This window comes from Ambystoma mexicanum, chromosome 8 (genome assembly GCF_040938575.1).
Source record: "Ambystoma mexicanum isolate Mex_15411 chromosome 8, UKY_AmexF1_1, whole genome shotgun sequence".
In the NCBI taxonomy this organism is placed as follows: domain Eukaryota; kingdom Metazoa; phylum Chordata; class Amphibia; order Caudata; family Ambystomatidae; genus Ambystoma; species Ambystoma mexicanum.
In genome coordinates, this window is record NC_090929.1 from 1,520,899,543 (window position 1) to 1,520,917,560 (window position 18,018).

Sequence of the window (18,018 nt, forward strand, 5' to 3'; positions counted from 1 at the left end):
ATCATAATGCAGTTCACTCATCCCAGTAGCCAAGAGTAACTTCAAATAATAAAATATCCAGGCAGGCACTCTGTTTGTATCACTATGGGCTCCCACGACCACTTGCCACCTCCAGTCAGCCAGCAACAGTCCAGTAACAGCAGCGCCCTTCACCGATTGGCAATGCCAACAATGTGTGGGTATGGCAAAGGCACTTGCCAGCTACTGCCATTGTGGTATTAACTGGCCATTGATGGTAGAAGGTGCAAAGTGGTGTGAGTACATGGGCATCTAATAACACTGCCTGGCAAATGCCTAATACTTATACACAAACCAAAACGGTTGGCTTTGCCAATGCTTGTTTTTAACAGGACTTCTGTGAAGGACACACATAGGGCTTATAAATTGAGTGGCTGAAGGGGGCACACCTGCAAAGACATTTTTAGTACATCAGTAGTGCATTTACAGCTTCAATTAAGCCATTAACTCCCAGAAGACTGCTTTGAGAAAACACTGGCAGACACTTTGGGCCCAATTCATGGAATTATTTGCGTGGAAAATAGGGTGCTATTTTCAGGCCCACTTTTTGCTCATCAGTACGGGTAGCGGCCTGACAGTGTTGCCGCCACACAAGGCCGCTTTCCGCAGTGGCAACATCTTCAGGGATAGAGCTGCAACTACCACTGGCTCTTTGGGGCTCGTGGAAGTACTTATGGAATATATGTGATTTACAAGTACCAAGCAACATAACGTAACTTACCAGTTGTCTTGAAATGAGACACACGTGTAAGTAGTTCTTTAGTTGCATAATCATAATACACATGTTGCTCTGACTGTACAGATGGCAAGTGGAACCCGTTAACCAGCTAGCAACAAAAAACAGAGCAAACATGCTTTCCTCTGGGGATACATCAGGCTAAACTGATGAACTGCCTTCCTCAACACTGCAGCAAGATCTACTCACGGAAGGCACTCCTCCTTGGAAGTGCTCTTTCCCCTTGCATTGCCCCCTGTGTTGGTGCTGAAGGCTGTCCTGTTGGTTTCAACCCACCTTGCAGTTGCACTGCTGCCAGTTCTTACACTAGTGGCGCTCCACTAATGTCATGCCGGTAGACTCGATCAGTGTGTGGGCATGGACAGTAATAGTATACCAGCACTGACACTTTAAAACTCATTGTTATTCTTGAAAATGGGTAACTGGAACTACTGCCCGTGGGCGTCAAGGGCGTGGCATGTTGGTGCCCCACTGGGGGTGTTTACGTGCCCGAGGGGGGCTCTCTGTTTCCCACCTGATGCCTCATCATTCTACGTGCCAGCACAGAGGACCTGTTTGCAAACAACTAGGAGCTGTGCTCTACTGAGACCTGTTCCTCGGTCTCTTACCCCGCAGCGTGGGACTCCATTGCATCAACGGTTTGAGAGGGACTACGAACAACCAGGAAGGTAACATTGATGTTGGATATGCCATTGTTCTGGGCCATTGGGAGATAACTGACGCACTACCTGTTGTTATCCATTAACCCCTGACATTGCAGCAGTGTGGTTAGGGGAGCCCTGGACACTTGACTCTGTATTTTCCCTACACTCGCCATGCCTGAAGTTCCAGCTGTACAGGACACTGCCCAGGAGTCCATCTCCCTCGCTGTGTATGGTCCTGGGCTCAATATGGGTCTAGGGTTTGGTTCAGGGGCAAAACGGAAAATCCCAACTTTAAAAAGGAACAAGCCAACGTTGAATGCCAGATCATCTACTTCGGGTTGATATTGACATATTAGCCCCTAGTATCCCTGATGTTGTTCGGGAATGTCTATCTATTAATCAATGAGATCCACCAGTTATGCGGTGCACCTGGTATATCTGGCACACCCGGGGCACCAAACACTCTGTCCCATGGAGGGGGGACAATATTGACCTCGGCATAGATGCTGCCGCAACTGAGCCTGTTCCACCTGTTGAAATATCTGACATCCCACCTGGTCTGTTAATCGCAGGCCTGGAATTTACGGCCGGAGCAAATCCAGTGTCACACGTTTCATTGGACACACCGCTGCACCTTAGAAGCACTCCTGGCAGGGCCTCCCTACTTCCAACTCCTGCTCCTAGTAGCTATGGCTTAATGCAGAAAGGATCTCAAGCTGCTTCTTTATTAGAGCCTAAGTGGCAGGAGGGCCACCTCAATTGGTCCAAGGACATAACCCTACCTCCTAGTGGGTGTGAGGCCACAGCAGTGTTCACAGAGCCTATTGATCATACGCTTATCCACGTGTCCTGCACGCCATCAGTATGCTTGGGTAGTGCGCCCGAGGGGAGCCTGGCACATGAACCAGCTGCAATCAATGTGACGATATAAGGGAATTGTTTAGTATCACTGCTCCAGCTGGAGCTTCTGTGGAAAAAGAGAATGTGAGCCCAGGGGCAACAGCGCATTGTCACTGCTGTAGCCTAATGCTGTCTGAACTGGCATTCGTAAGAAAATCCGCTGCTGACGCTACTGGAAATGGCTGGTAAGAGAGTAGAAAAAGAGAAACTGCCGGTCAACGAGACGGAAGTGAGTGGGGTCCCGAGCGAGTCCAATGGACAAAAGATAGCGGCACCCGCAGTGCAAATGACCCATAGTGAATCCAGTGAGCTCAATACAGGAAATGGTGGGCAGCACGCTGGGGCCAGAATGCAACCAATGAAAGCTGGCATCCTTAATGGCAATGGGACATTCCAAGGAATGCTGCCAGGTGGATCCTCTGGAGAAACCAGGATGGGATGCCAGTGCAGTCAGCGAGTGAGCTGCCTCATGGATTGACTAAATCATCATTCAAAACCCAGTGGGTCCCCTTTCCCCCCCAGACAATATTTCTCCATGAAGTACCCAAACCATCATTTAAATGACATGAACCCAGGGAAGCCCTCCGGAATAAATGCCTCCACTGGCTTTGCTTTGTGAGGGGGTGTAACATTGTATCCGGGGAGCACATTATGGATTGTAGTAGAGTAGCCACACTGGGGGAATGGATGCGCTTGACTCTATTGTGATAAAGGTTTGTAAAGAGGCCATTGATATACTGAGTACAAGTAGGCCATTCAGTCAACTGAAAAATTGTCCAATCGTTCTGAGTGCATTCCCCTGGGGAAAAATGCCATTGGGGCCAGTCCTGACAGGAGCGAACGCAGTGCCAAGGCGGGTAAGGCCGGTGGGGCCTGCCTTGCTCATGGGAATAAATGGCTGGTGCGGCATAACGTAGATGTAACTGTTATTTCTTTTCTGCACTGCTCTGATCCAACTCTGAATTTTTTGATTCTTTGTTTTATGGTATTTCTAAGATTAACGTTTGTCTTGGATTTGTTATGTGATGCCAAAAATGTGTTATAGTCTGTTGATGTGAAACGTTTATGGCGCTCAGCCGAAATAAAGTTATAAAGCTGCAGCTGCAAGGTACTACTGTGCCAGTGGGGGTCATCGGGTTCATGGCTTACAACGAGCTGGCCCAGGATGCAGAGACTCATGAGAAATGCACACTGGTGTTACCTGTTGCTTAAAAATAATACAACTGCCAAAACGCTAAATTATAATCAACAGTGTGAAAAAATATGTGCAGGTTTCAGAAATAAGTTCCAGGGCTGAGCCCTGGCAAACATCCCCACAAATTAAGCACTGCAGGTATCCCTCGGATATGGGATAGAATCTCCTAACAGAGATCACCAAACAGTGTGTATTACACATGTATGACAGTGGTAATCACATTAAGAAATTGGCACCATTTACATACATTCAATACAAAACTCAATAAACAACATAAATGTATGTGTAAAGGCATAATAACAAGAACTGAAAAGCACTAGTACCCATGAATAATCAAACAAAGACATACCTCTCAACCTGTTTATTCCCCTGGGCGGGTGAAAACAGTTGATTTAATTTTGGGCAGTTGAGAGCCCATTGAAATGAAGAATGCATAAGGAGCTTGGTGAGTGAGAGAACTGATAAGGCAGGTGACACCCACTAAAAACGTGTGAGTTGAGGCAATAATGCTCCCCCTTTCCCCTGCTAAGTGCCTGCTGTCCCAAGGTAAGCAAAGAGTGGTGAGGGTAGGAGGGGGGTAAATCTTTCTCTTCAGAAGGTGTCTCCCTCTGGAACTGCCTTCCTGCCCCTTTCACACTTGAGCCAGACCTCCTTAAGTTTCGGAAGCTACTCAAGACCCTTCTCTTCTCTACCTCCTTGCCCCTCCCCCTCCCTTGCTAAACGCCCCCCCTGCCACTTGACTGGTGTCCTGGATCACTCATGAGTCTTACAGAGCACCAGGCCCTCCCTGACCAGTCTTAACTAGCACCCCCTTACCAGCACTTCCCCCTGGACGCCTGTCCCTGACCTTCCTGGTTGTACATGTTCCCCAGACCCCTTGATTGTGGTCCACCCCCCACTCCCTTGCACTTGGATGATGATTAACATCCCGGTCACGCCTAGGTCCTTGCCTGGTCCCTGGGCCGGGCCCTCTTCCAACCCCACTAGTCCCTTCCAGCACTGCAGTTTATGTCCCTTCATTTGTCCCCATTCCCACTCCTCTGCCCCCGCCTGTGCACTTCTGGTTTATCAGAACTTGCACGATCCGAATGTCACAAGGCTTAGTAGAATCTCTACTATTGTATTGTATGCCTTGCACCCACCCCCCTGTTGCCTTGTGGCACCTAGAAACACTTTTTGATGTACAGTGTGCCTTATAAATGCTCAATAAATCAAATCAAGCAAAGCAGAAGTCCCTTTTCTATTACTACCATGAGAGGACACGACCAGGACATGTCGTATGACACCGGGGGCAGAGGAGTGGGTAGGAGGAGGTGCGGAAAGGGTGGGAAGAGTGGGGGGGTGTGGCAACAGACCTGGGAAGGTAGTTGGGGTAGGGGTATGCAGGGTCAGAGGCACCAGTTGAGGAAAGAAGACAGCTCAGGGGCGTGGTGCAGGAGGACGAGAAGGAACACAGGCTTATTTTAGCAGTTATAGCCCTGGTACCTAGCCTCCTTGTTGGCTGGATTCACTCCCTGGGTGCTAGTGTGTGTTAAAAACATTCTGTATTTCTAATATTTAATTTAATGTAATCTGTCTATATAGACATAGAGCATACTTGTTTCAGTCCCCTTTTTAGTGTGGGATCTTCTTCAGGGGTACAGGCTATAGGGTGGTCTATAAAAGACCTACAGAGACTTATATGGTGGGAAATGTGATTTGCATTTTTTGAATGTTATTTATCACTTTTAAATAATGTGTTTTTGTATTAAGAGAAAAAAGAAGTTATTCCCTAATAATGAGTTTACATTCCAAATGTTCTGGGTCAAAGGCCGTGTATGAGATTCACTCGTTAATAATCCCCTCTGTGTTTTTAAAAATTGTGAGAAAGACATTTTGGTCCTGATTGCTATGAACCAGTTCTCTTGCCCTTGCTCTTTCTTGTAGGGAGCTCTCCACCGGGGCCTGTGCCTGAAGGACTGATCCGAATCTACAGCATGCGCTTCTGCCCATTTGCCCAAAGGGCAAGACTGGTCTTGGCAGCCAAAGGAATCAAGTAAGAATGTGAAAGCCACAATTCTGCAGCCCCTCTACCCGTCAGATAGCCTGGTGTAAACCTCTGTGGCTTAGGAGTTTTAAACATAATCAAATAACCTAATTTAATATAAATATTCATGTTGCGGTAGATAGCCCGCCCCTGCCTTTAGTCACACTTACACTTCTCAAGTAAGAATCCTGCCACGGCACACTAAGCCCTTTATCCTTCCCAGTTCATTAAGAATGCCTTTTAATTGGGTAATGATAACAGCTATTGTTACAGTACTGAGAAGTGGGAGGACACTGTCATAGAGGCTACAATAACATTCAATATTTTTGTTACTAAAATGTCAAAGGCCTCATTGCAGCCTTGTGGTAATGCTAAGGCAGTATTTGCAAAACGCGGCAGAGCTAATTGTCGAGTCTCCCCGTAATTCGGTGGCGGGGACCTGTACGCATGCAGAGGTCCCTCCCGACGAACTTTAATCATTTGCACAGCAGAGTGCAAAAGTGCAGGGAAAAAGGTGGTGTGCAAGCGTGTAATGCAAAATGAGTAAACGCTGCCGGCCATAGGTGCATGGCCGGCAGCGTTTACAATGGATCCCTATGAAGTTCGCCTGCTTTATGGTAGCGCATAAAGCAGGCGGATCCCATAGGGACCCCCAGCATTTGTGTTGGCATGAAAATGCATGCCAGCGCAAATGCTGGGGCATTTGTATGGTAGAGAGGGAGGGAGGGGATGAGAATGCAAGTTGCATTCCACCCCTCCTCTCTGTCAAACAAAGGGACGAAAATGGGGCATAAGCGTAAATGCCTTGGAGCCTTTAGTTAATGTCACGCCCCTCAGGAAAATGAGCTCTGGCCTGTGTTGGGTCCAACAATATCATAGGCAAGGAGCACATGCCTCCTGCGGTACTGCAATGGAGGGCTGCCAGCAGTACATACCAGCATATTAGAGGGTGGAATTCTGCGTTGACATTCCTACAATTTGTATTATGAAAATCCTTATGTGCTTCTCTTAAATACAGGGCGGGGTGGGGGTGGGAGGGGGGCAGACTTTTTTCATAACCCACCCTCTCACTACCTTTCTCACTCCATTCCTTATGTAATACATTAGAACCAATACTATAGATACCCTCTTCCACCCTCACAAGGAGGGTGGAAATAGAAAACTAACTAAATAATAATATTAATTGTAATAAAACAATACTCTAAACATATTCCAAGTGGATTTTCTGAAATAGCACAGGTGGTATTTCAGGTAAATCCACTACCATTTATCACTGGTACAGTGGTCTTCCTTTAATTAGGAGTATAAACCCAAAATTCTGCCCAAATTGTAATGCAGCACTAAACCTTTTATGTTATGTTACCCAATAGTTATGCTGCACCCATCACCACTGTAATGGTCTTGCAGCACCAGGCGTTGTCCAAAGGTGCCATATTGTGACTCTGAAAGGGTGTCAACAGACCTAAGTCTGGGGAAAGGAAGGTGGGTTTTGGGGAGGAGGGGCTAGTAAAGAGAAAATGGACAATAAAATGACCAAACACTGAGAGGAATATCAATTGGGATTAGTGGGAGGCTATATGGTTGTCAAATTATGGATGCATGTTTCTCAAATGTGATAGGTTATTGGTCAACATGAGTATAGGACTCAGGAGAGTGCAGCCCGGATTAGGGTAGAGTTTTATTGTGATGGCAATATCTAGGACCGATGAAACATGGTAGTAGATGTAGTTAGATGGTGTGTGGCTGCGTTATGGGCAAGCGGGCCCTAGTAATGAGTTGTGATTTATGCCTGAAATTAGATACCTACCCTGATGGCAATGTGGTTGACATTGTACTGCTCTTTACTTTGTGCTTTCTATTTTAAAGGGGGCCTGCACCCTAGATCTCCTGTTGTATGTCCCCCCTTAACTCCCTGTCACCATACTCCTTATTTCTCTACTTCCTTCAAAAGCACTGTGATCAAATGTGGTGGAAAGTCCAGCAAGGAAAGGGCTGCAGTGGTTTGGGGGATACCACTCCGAGGTCCACTACTTTCTTTCCTGATAGCCACATACATTTTTTGGCTCTGTTGTGCCCGAGTGAGGCTACTGTACATGTGTTCTTATTGTGTGTGTGCTTGTGTGTCTTCCTTCTACCAGCACATGAATATGAAGACAAGACTTGTGGTAATGTTTGAAATGTCTAGAAAGAACAGGCTCACTTAAATAAAAAATTGACCCTGCAGTGGAAGTTCCGTCCCACTGTAAGGAAAGGGAACTCGTGACACATGGAGCAATGAAGGTAAGTGAGCCGCCAAGAGGTGTATATGGGTACACGGGTTGGAGGTAAGGGGAATGTGGTAGAGGGTGTTCTATCTGATCACTGCGCGGCTCAATTTTTGTATTGTACACTTTCGTAGTCAAAATTACGGGGCACGCAAAGATCACATACATCACATTCTGATTTGCTGAGAGAAGGTCAATAATGATCTACGTGTGCTAATATAGCATTGTAGACTGATGAGGGAGAGGGTCGTTCTTGTGGTATAATGACCCACCACCAAGTTATGGCCCTAGCGATAATAACCCCTCCCAGGGTCTTTAAGGCCATTAGGACATAGTGGTAATAGCAGTACCTGCTTTGGAGTTCTCGTGCTGAAATACAAATGTCACTTTAATAACGAGTCAAGTTTAAAGACAAACTGGATTAGTAAATTAAATGTGTTTTTTTTATTTTGTAGCATTTAAATAAGGTTGTCTCCATAATTTAAGCATTTAAAATGAAAACTTGGTAATACTGGAAGGGGGTTAACATGAGCTTGTATTGCTCTCATGGCTCCATTTTGCAATTCTGCAGAGAATGCACATTAGCTTGAGATGTTTAGATCAGCAGACTATTGCAGCAATCAAGTCTTGGTTTAACAAGAGCAGATGCGAGGAGGGATTTATTTTCAATAGACGGATAAGGCCTTATCTGGTGCAGAAGCTTTGTGACATATCCACAAGAGGATCAGAGATGAGCAACATGAGGTTTCACGGACAACTCTGCATTCAAGTAAACTCCCAATGTTTTCACTTGTTTGACAACCGGAATCTCCCAACACAAGATCTAAAACTGAATATAAAGAGGATCCAACTAGGATCTAACTTCTTCAGTCGGGGGCCTGAAGCAATGATGAGAGGCTCTGTCTTCTCATTATTGTTAAGACTTGATGGTCGTGTAGATGATGAAACCTCCGTCCCCAACTACCACACGGACAAGTATAGAATATAACTGCCCGTGCAATCTTTGGGGCCACAGGTGTTGAGTGTTGTCAGCCTGGAACCAGGAACGCCGGAAGTGAACCCCCTGACCACTGTAAGGCAAGCAACCAGGTTAGAGAAACCAAGACAAGACAGTGAATGAGTACAAGGACAAATCACAATCTTTCTTACCCCAATGGCAATGGTCAGATACCCTGGGTGAAGAACTGGGCGGGGTTCTATGATCGACAGCGGTAGGCAGCAGATGATAATGTGGCACTCTTGATGGAAAGAAACACCTGATTTTGCCAAGAAACATGAACAAAGTACTTTGATGGGAAATCCGTAATCAGTCCAAGATGAAGTCCGTGGTCAGAAAACCGGCCGGTCACGACAATAACAATGGATGATCCAAAAGCAAATCCGAGGAAAAAAACAAATTTGTATCTTGATCTGGAAAAGATAGCCAAAACAAAGGTACAGAGGAGAAGCAGAGCAGGTCCGTGAAAGCAGTCCGTGATCAAGGATTCCAAAGAACAAGAAGCAAGAAAACGCTCTACAAACTTGCTGTAAGCAGCTGTGAAGCGAAGTCTGAGCGTTTGCTCGAACCTTTTGAAAAGCAGAAAAGTCACGTGAGCGCGTCACGTTACGCTTCCTTCCTGATCACATGATGCACGCTCCTCATCTCGTGTAACCCATCAAGCCTGTTATTTCCTGATCACGTGCCGCTTAACGCGACGGGGCCCAACACCAAATCGGAGACCATGAAGTGGCGTGGACAGTCTCCATGGTAACCGCCACTGGAGGTAAGGGGCTCGTGTCGGAAAGGAGTTTCTCTTGAGTCGTTTCCTATGCCAACATGAGCTGTAGTCCAACCGCCGTCGGGAATTACATGGGAGCATGAAAGTAATGCGATGTGTGACCGGGGACGTGACAGTTATTGAGAGTGAGAAAGTTTATAGCCATCCAGGATTGAATTGCCAAATAAACCCTATTCACAGCCTCTGTGTCTTGATGATAATTACCAGACAGCTCAAGGAGAATCTGGGTATCATCTGCATAGTTGGTGTGCTGGACCTCCATACTATCTTGGAGGTAGAGTAAAGGCCTGATGTATAAAGTAAAGAAAGTTGGTGACATCAAAAGCCTTGAGGTACTCCACAGGTATTTCTTTAGACATATAGACATTATTTGGGTTCATCCACAAAGCATGTTCTCTGATGCCTTGCAAGGTGGTCTTGACACGTCTAAAGCAAGGGAGTTGTAAAGTTTCCATTTAACAAAGCATGTCAAACATAGCTTCTTTATACACAAGCAGGTATGGTGATATTTGCAGTTTTGGCAAGCTCATGAAACAAAGGTTCAAGATCCTTTTCTTGCGAACTTGGGGCAACCAAAGTTGATGTTAAGAAGAGGCAGAAGCTAAACATAAAGGTTGCCCATGGGTGTGACTGAAAGAACAGGATATAGTCTCTATAAAAAAATGACATGAATCTTAAAAATAAAAAGTCAAGAAAGCGGACCAAGCATGCATGGTTCAAAGATTCGATCCACCAACTTTTTTAAAAACAAGGACATTTGTTGGAAATGGTGAAAAGTCTGATGATTCCTTATTGGAAAATTAGTCTGTCAAATATTGACCACTTGGACAAACAGGATCTGTCTATATTACCGAAGCAGAGGCTGAAACAATTTCTGGTGACTCTAAATTCATGAATTCTGAAGGATCACATTGATTGCAGTTAAGAGGGTGCAAGGGCTCAACTATTAGACTACCCGGGTGCACCCCAAGTCATCGAACAACTTGGTTAAAACAACCTCCCCTCAAATGTTTACTTCTTGAAGCCATTTTCAGCAAATGTAATCTGCAAGTAATTTTAAACCATGCAAATGTCTTGAACTTATTGAACTTATTACATAACGTACCCTCACTCAGATCAATAGAATTGCAGGACATCTGTTATTCATTTTTTTTATGACAATTGAGCCTATCAGGTATTTTTATATTTACATTCTACCATAATATTTGATCTTTTGGGGATGGAGGTGGACACATTTTTGCTGCTTGGTTACAAACTATCCCTAAAGCCCTCGATTTATAAACAGGGGGAAACACAAAGGGCCTAATTCATGAAAGCATTTTATAATGGCAAAACTCCATTGGAAAACGCTCTGTGAATTAGGCCCTATGAGTTGTAGTTAAGTTGACAGTGGGGGAGTAATTCCAAATGAGGAATGGAAGGGGGAAATGGGATTGATATCATGTGTTACAACCAACCCAGGAGTCAGGAAAGTACAATGTTCTGTACTACAGAAAAATAATCCAACAGACAATTGGTCTTAGCTGGTGGCTACTTTAGCAAGCAAACCTAAGCCAGTGGGAAATAAATATCATGATCGACCCCTTCGGTGGTCTTCTGACTGCCATTAGAAATGGCTTGGGCCTGGAGATGAAATTATGGCACACAGGTTTTATGGGAATCCTCGTAGTTAGTTTGAGGGGTCTGCAAAATCAAAACATCATAAACTCTGCTATTAAACACAAATTGGAATTCAGCAGCCTCAAATGCAGAGATCTGTTTGGAAACCCTAACTACAGACTTTGAGGCTTGGTTCACTGAACCAGATCATGCATATGTTCTTTTTTGGAGGAGATTTAAATGCAGATTTATCAACACAATAAATTGTATGAATGAAGATGTAGTTTACTTCAGTCCTTATGTAAGAGGAAAACAAATCACTAACATACTTAAATGCTGGGGTCTTCAAATGGTCAATGTTATAAAGGAAAATTAACCCACCCCAAATTTCATATGGCATAAGGGATCCTCCTCAGCCATGCTAGATTACATCTTCTTGTCTGACACTTTGATACAAATGTGTTCAAAATTCCGAATAATAGCTATTAACCAAAGTGATCATTCAGTGTTTGTATGCACTTTCGATGATATGATAAAGAAGACGCCAAAGCAAATAGGACAAACATTTTCATATAAATATAGCTGGCACACATATAAAATGACAACGGTACTCTGACAGTATAATCAAAATCTATTCAATTTGTACGATGGACTCTCTTGAGAGCCAAATCAAGGCCTTATTATACCCAGAGATCTCTTCAAATTTCCTGTATAAAAATACGTGGACAGGGACTGAACTGGCCAGTGACATTGCAAGCAAACTTTGTGCTAATAGGCCACATACTTTTGACAAAAACGTACAACAACAAAAAGGATTTAAGACGTCTTCTTTGAACTTTATCCTATTATAATTGGGCAGAATACCTAGCAATGAAGAATTTTGCCATTAAATGACACAAAACATGGCTAAAATCCCACAGATCTATCCTAGCGCATAGAAAAAGTGAGATTATGAGATTGGCTACCAGACAATCAAAGGAATTCTGGAGTCTTATAAATAGAAATGATGGAACCCAGGCTCCTCTCCAGATAATACCAATATTGGAGGAAACATTGATTGCTCATTTTACAGCCATGTTTGGCAAAGGCAATATAACAGATGAGCTCGTGGACCTATTGAGCTGACTGGTCACTGGAGATAGCCAGCAAAGATATACGTGAACCTATATGTAAGCTAAATAGCTCTGGACCTGAGTGATAAAGTAAAAGAAAATATGTACATTGTGGAAAACCCCTAACATACCAATATTCAAAAAGGGAGATATAAATCTCCCGATAAATTATATACCAATCGCATTATTAGATACCATAGGTAAAATGTTTACGTCTATCATCCTAGGAAACCAGGAAACATGGGCCTATAGGACCAATAGGATCGATAAAATGCAATTAGGATTTCGCAAAAAGTTGGGGACAATTCTGAATGGCCAGAATATTAAAATACACCAACATGAAGTGTAGTCAAAAAGCAGATATTTTATGCAACCTTAGGGATATCCCCCATAACCCACCTTACCCTATCCTACCTTTCTCACCAACCCATACCAGTACTATTCCCACTGTTCACATATGTTTCTCTTATACTTTCAGTATAGGAAGTACAGAGAAGAGGAAGAGCAAGGACTATCCGAATAGAGTTCCCCTTCACAATACCAGGATAAAGAAGGGCTCTATCAATTCCTGGGAGACTGATCCATTTAGTACTGGGATGAGGAAGAGTATCGACTACCCAAAGTGTTCCCCTTCCTAATATTAAGACGAGGATGAACTCTGTTAGTTCCTGGGTGACTGATCCATTTAGTACTGAAATGAGAAAGAGGCGCAGAGTACTAAGGAGTGTCCCGCGGAAACAAAGTTAGCAGTGTAGTTAATATGGACTTGATGCATGCATAACAATTGAGGAAGGACTGAGAGAAACAAGAGTCACTGGTCTGGTACTCCAACCCCAAGAATATAAGAAGTTCTGAAAGCATCCAGGTTAATCATCTTAGTCTCAGTACCTGTTACGTTCACCTGGTCTCTGCAGGGATGTTGGGGCACGGTTGGAGCCCTCCCTGGATTAGGCTCCCCTGGATCTGTTCACTCCACTAGCTGCTGCCAAGTAGATTGCTCTGGATGCTGGCGCTGCCCCTGTGAGAACACAAGAGGCAATGAAAAGGGTGTGGTGGTATCGTGAGGTCCCTCAAACCGTTTGTGCCAGAATGAGGTGAGTAAGCGTTTACCCATATCAGTTTACCTGATATATTATGAGGGTGATCTCTCTGTCCTGCTTCTCATCTGCAGGGGCGCTTCAAGAGGACCTAGTTACTTCACTGGTCCCTGGAAGTGGCGTCCCAGGTCGGCTGTGACCAAACCAAGTTGAAGGTAAGAGTTCTTAGTGACGATTATTGTTCGTGTTCGTAGCCATGTCTTTTCACATGATTAATGTTCATATCCTTAGTAATGTCTCTTTCTCCCCAATAGATGATGAAGGCCCGGTGGAAGCGCGTTACTGGTGGAGAGCCTTCGGTGTTCCCAAATAGATGGTAAGTTGGTGTCTTAAGGTGAGCGCGATGGAGATATGGTGCGCGACCTTAGAGAATGTCTTTATGAGGTTTCTAACCTTTGTTGTTCTTTTCCCCTGCAGGTATGGCCTGGAGGTGCTTGGAGAGGATCAGCGGAACAAAGACCTGTCAGTGGATGATTGATGCCTGAGACCGTGAGGATGCTGACTGTGTAGAACCCTTCCAAGTCGGAATCCGAGCTGCGGGTGAGGTAAGGGATTGTCCTGTGGCCATGACAGTACCTGGCAGGCTAGTAAACTAGGTGGACCGAACATAGAAAGAAGAAAGGGTGAGTGTGGGACCCACACCCATAAAGGCGAACATGGCCTTCAAGTTAATCATCATAGTCAGTCCCTGGCAGGGGAGTATACCAAGTGGACTTTATCTGTGAGTCTGGGACCCGCTCCCACAAAGCATTTTTGTTGATTCTCATAATAATAGTACCTGGCAGGAGAGTATACCAGGTGAATTGTGCATGCGAGTCTGGGACGTGCACCTTTGGAAGAGTCCTCATCAGTCTTAATAGTCACAGTGCCTGACAGCAAAGGGGAGTCAGGTAGACTGTGATTCCAAGAGTAAAACCAAGGAAAGGGAGTCATACCCCCTGGTATGTTGTGAACACTCTGCAAACAGCGAAGAGAAGGAAGTCAATCTCTTGGCACCATGCGATGTCTGAAACCATGGGAAGCGAGTCATACCCCCTGGTGTGTTGTGAACACTCTGCAAACAGACAAGAGAAAGGGAGTCAATCTCTTGGCACCATAAAAAGTCTGAAATCAGGGGATGTGAGTCATAGCCCCTGGTGTGTTTTGAACATTCTGCAGCAGCCGAGAGAAGGAAGTCATTCTCTTGGGATCCTAAGAAACTCGAGAAAGACCTCGGGAAGGGAAACATTCCCTCAGGAGTTTTGACCATTGTGAAGATAAGAAGCTTTATTTTCTTTGTTCCTTTGTGGAGAGTCAGTCCAAGGAACATTTGAGATTTTGTTTTGCTGTCCTGCCCTCGACGAAGAAAATGTAATTTTGCCCTATGAGTGAATGTGGAGGAACCACCCGGAATATAGGCAATCATTCTTCTGAAGAAGATCCTCCTTTTTCTCATTAGTTGGTTTAGAGTGTAAGGGAAGGGTATTGTTACGCTCACCTGGTATCCACAGGGACGCCACCCATCCGGGTTACTTGCTGGTATGCTTCTCAGCTTTGCCCTGATGTGGTCTGCGGGGAAGGTTCTGCCTGAAAATACAGGAGGACTGTGTTAAAGACTGACCGACTGGGGTAAGTATTCTCCCTCCACCCCCGTATGATTTCAGTCCCTCTGGCGCCCTCTCCTCACCTTGTGGTAGAATTAGGCATGCTCTCCGTACTGCCTTCTTTGCAGGGGCGCGTTGTCTTTCATGAGCGAGTGCGGTCCAGTTTCTTCACTGACTCCGGCCCGTTTGATATTGTTCAGGTAGGTCTTATTGCTGTTCTTTAGTTTTGTTGCTATCCAGCATGCCTTTCTTTGTTTAAAATGTCTCTTTTTTCTCCCTTAGGTATGCGGAGCTTCAGCGCAGCGAATTGGCTTGGTTGAGCCCCGCTGGTAAATGATGGCACATTAAGAGCGCTATGATGCGGTAAGTAAGCGCTATGTGCTACGCTGCAAAGTCTTGCCTTTGCTAACCAGTGTTCTTCAGCGCGAGTGGAATGTCCGGAGTGGTGCCAGCCGAGAGGCGACCAGCCAGGTAAGCCTTTTGAGCAGTTCGTAATTTGTAAATGTCTCTACTGCTTTCTTTAATGTTGCCTCTATCTTCCTCTTTCAGGTCGTTCTGTCCGGGAGGCGTGCAGATTCGAGGAAGCTGTTCTCAGTAGCTGCGAGTGTTTAAAGATGAAGACTGCAGGTAAGATGATGTTGCTGCTAATGATGTTCCTTTTGTCTCCTTGCAGGTTCTGCTTCTCCGAGGTTCGAGGTAATAGCTGGACACGGTGAGCGTCACGTTGCAAGCTGCAAAGTAACGCGAAGCGTGTTGTCTTGCTCGGGTGTGGTTTAAATAGCCCCAACAAAATAGTCCACGTAAAGTAGTCCCTAGGCTACCACACCCAAAACACTAGACCGCATAGTTTGGTTCTTAGGAACCAAGCTATGTGGATGCCTCCATGTTGGCTGACTATACAATAAAGTAGTTCCCAAGCACATTGTTTTTCATGGTGTATGAGCCTGGCACCATAGGCTCCAGGACTGGCCCCATGAGGGCTTTTGAAGAGGATGCCAGGCTCTAGAGGCCCGAGTCCTGACTCCACCTGGCCAATGGGTTTGCCAGAGGGGGTTTTGGGCGAGGGTCGTGACAGGTATGGGGTCCTGAAATGACGGTGGACCATTTGCTTTTCACAAGACCGCCTGACAGAATCCTTAGGTATTTTGAGGCACGGAAACCCCTCTTAGAAATAGGGATATTTAAGGTTTTCATTTGCTTGTAAATACAAGTCCATAACCAACAACATGCCACCCGTTTGTCAGTCTCCTACTTCTGCACCCTTAAACATCATTAACATGGTTTATAGTGATATTTTCGAATTACATTATGTCGAAAGTCATAATGTCGAAAGAAAAAAGTCGAAAAAAAAAATTCGAATGTCTATTTTTGTTTGTTTTTTGTTCGAAATGGGGGGTTCCCCCAATCCCCCTTTTTTGTATTTTGTTTGTTTTACCCCTTTTTTCTTACTTGCGGAACCCAAAAAGAAACATGTAAATAAAAAAAGAAAACATTTAAAAAAAATATTTCAACTTTTTTTCCTCAACATTTTTGGCATTCAACCTAATGTTTTCGACTTTTTCACTGCACACGCATTAACCTAACAGCTGCATTTGATAAAGTAAACCTAAGGAAATTATGGTGAAAATTGAGGACCTCTGGAAATGCCTCTGTCTATTTGTGCTCCTTTTGTAGTCCTGTATACTGATACATCACTACTGCTGTGTTTACATTCAGACGGTTCACTGTCCGGTAGAGTCTACACTCTAAATTATCCGAGGTAAGGATGTGTCCTTGCCCCCTTACTATTTAGTATGTATAAAGCTGGGTGAGACACACATTCAGAGGTTATAATATGCAGATGACCTCATCCTCTTTGATTACACTGCAATAGGACTAACTCCCTCAAAATTTGCAATAAAAGAATATAGGGCACTGAATGATATGACTATTAATGAGGATAAATCCAAGATCATGATTTTTAATAATAAGTGGAAAACAGATTTCAATCACTATGCATGGACATCTCATTGTTTAGTTACACAAAGGGTTGGGGAGTTTAAATAGCTGGGATTTCCCTTAACAGAAAAATAAACTGAGACATCTCTCAAACATAAACTGTGTTTGAAGTGTGTTTGAAGATAATAGCTTTCTCTGCTAAAATTATCAGGATCGATTACAAAAAAAATGTTCCTTTGGTACACATGGTAAACTACTATAAATCAAAAGTAGTCCTAAACCACCTGTATGGAGCTGAGGTTATCAACATCTGTGACTATACGTGGTGGAAGAAATTGGAGGGACTGCTATGGAGGCATATTCTGCGACTCCCACAGTCCCTACCAAAATCCTTGATTCAATATGAACTTGTGATAAACATGAAGTATTCCTTTTATGAGGATATTAACTGTCCATTACATAATTCAGCATCAAATACCTTAAATAACTGGAATTCTAAATGCTTGAATATCTTAAGAGTGACGGATATATCCGTTGATTTATGTAAAGAAGATCCAAACCATGCAAAGAAATGTTTATTCTTATAAATTGGATAAGAACACGAAATGAAATTGGGGGTCTTAGAATGATAAACCAAATATATGTTGAAGAAAGGAGATTGAGTTCCCGACCAGGGTCCCTTTTAAAATCTCTAAATTGGTCCTGGTGTCAAAGCTTTATCAAATTGCATGTCAAGCTATACTCCACTTTAGAAGTTATAGGATCGAGGATAGGGGTGGAGAGAGCTAGAATATTATGTTGCTTATCTGATATTGGTGAAATTGAATCCCTCAAACATTTGCTTTTACATTGGCCGTCTTCATTACAGCTAAAAAACATTTATTTTAAATGTTTTATACAGGGTTTTCGATGAAAGGTCTGGTGATACATTTTGGGTAAGGATATTGTCGGTCATTCCACTTTATTTGTATTTTTGTATTTATTTATTTATAAGACGCTGGAAGCCTGTAGGCATCAGAGCACCATAACAAACGTACAACATAAAATAAGAAACAGAACTGAACACATTCAGCACAATAATGAAGTATATCAAAATTCTTAAAATACAACATTCTCATCGAAATACAG

The 18,018-nt window shown here is 44.1% G+C and overlaps 1 protein-coding gene across 1 annotated transcript in view; it reads left to right on the forward strand.

Moving 5' to 3' along the window:
* Window positions 1–18,018, forward strand: part of LOC138473184 (glutathione S-transferase omega-1-like) — a 171,089-nt gene that overhangs the window by 48,147 nt on the left and 104,924 nt on the right. The window contains exon 2 of the mRNA XM_069611746.1: window positions 5,420–5,528. Within this exon, the coding sequence (XP_069467847.1) occupies window positions 5,420–5,528 (109 nt within the window). The remainder of the gene's footprint in view (window positions 1–5,419; window positions 5,529–18,018) is intronic.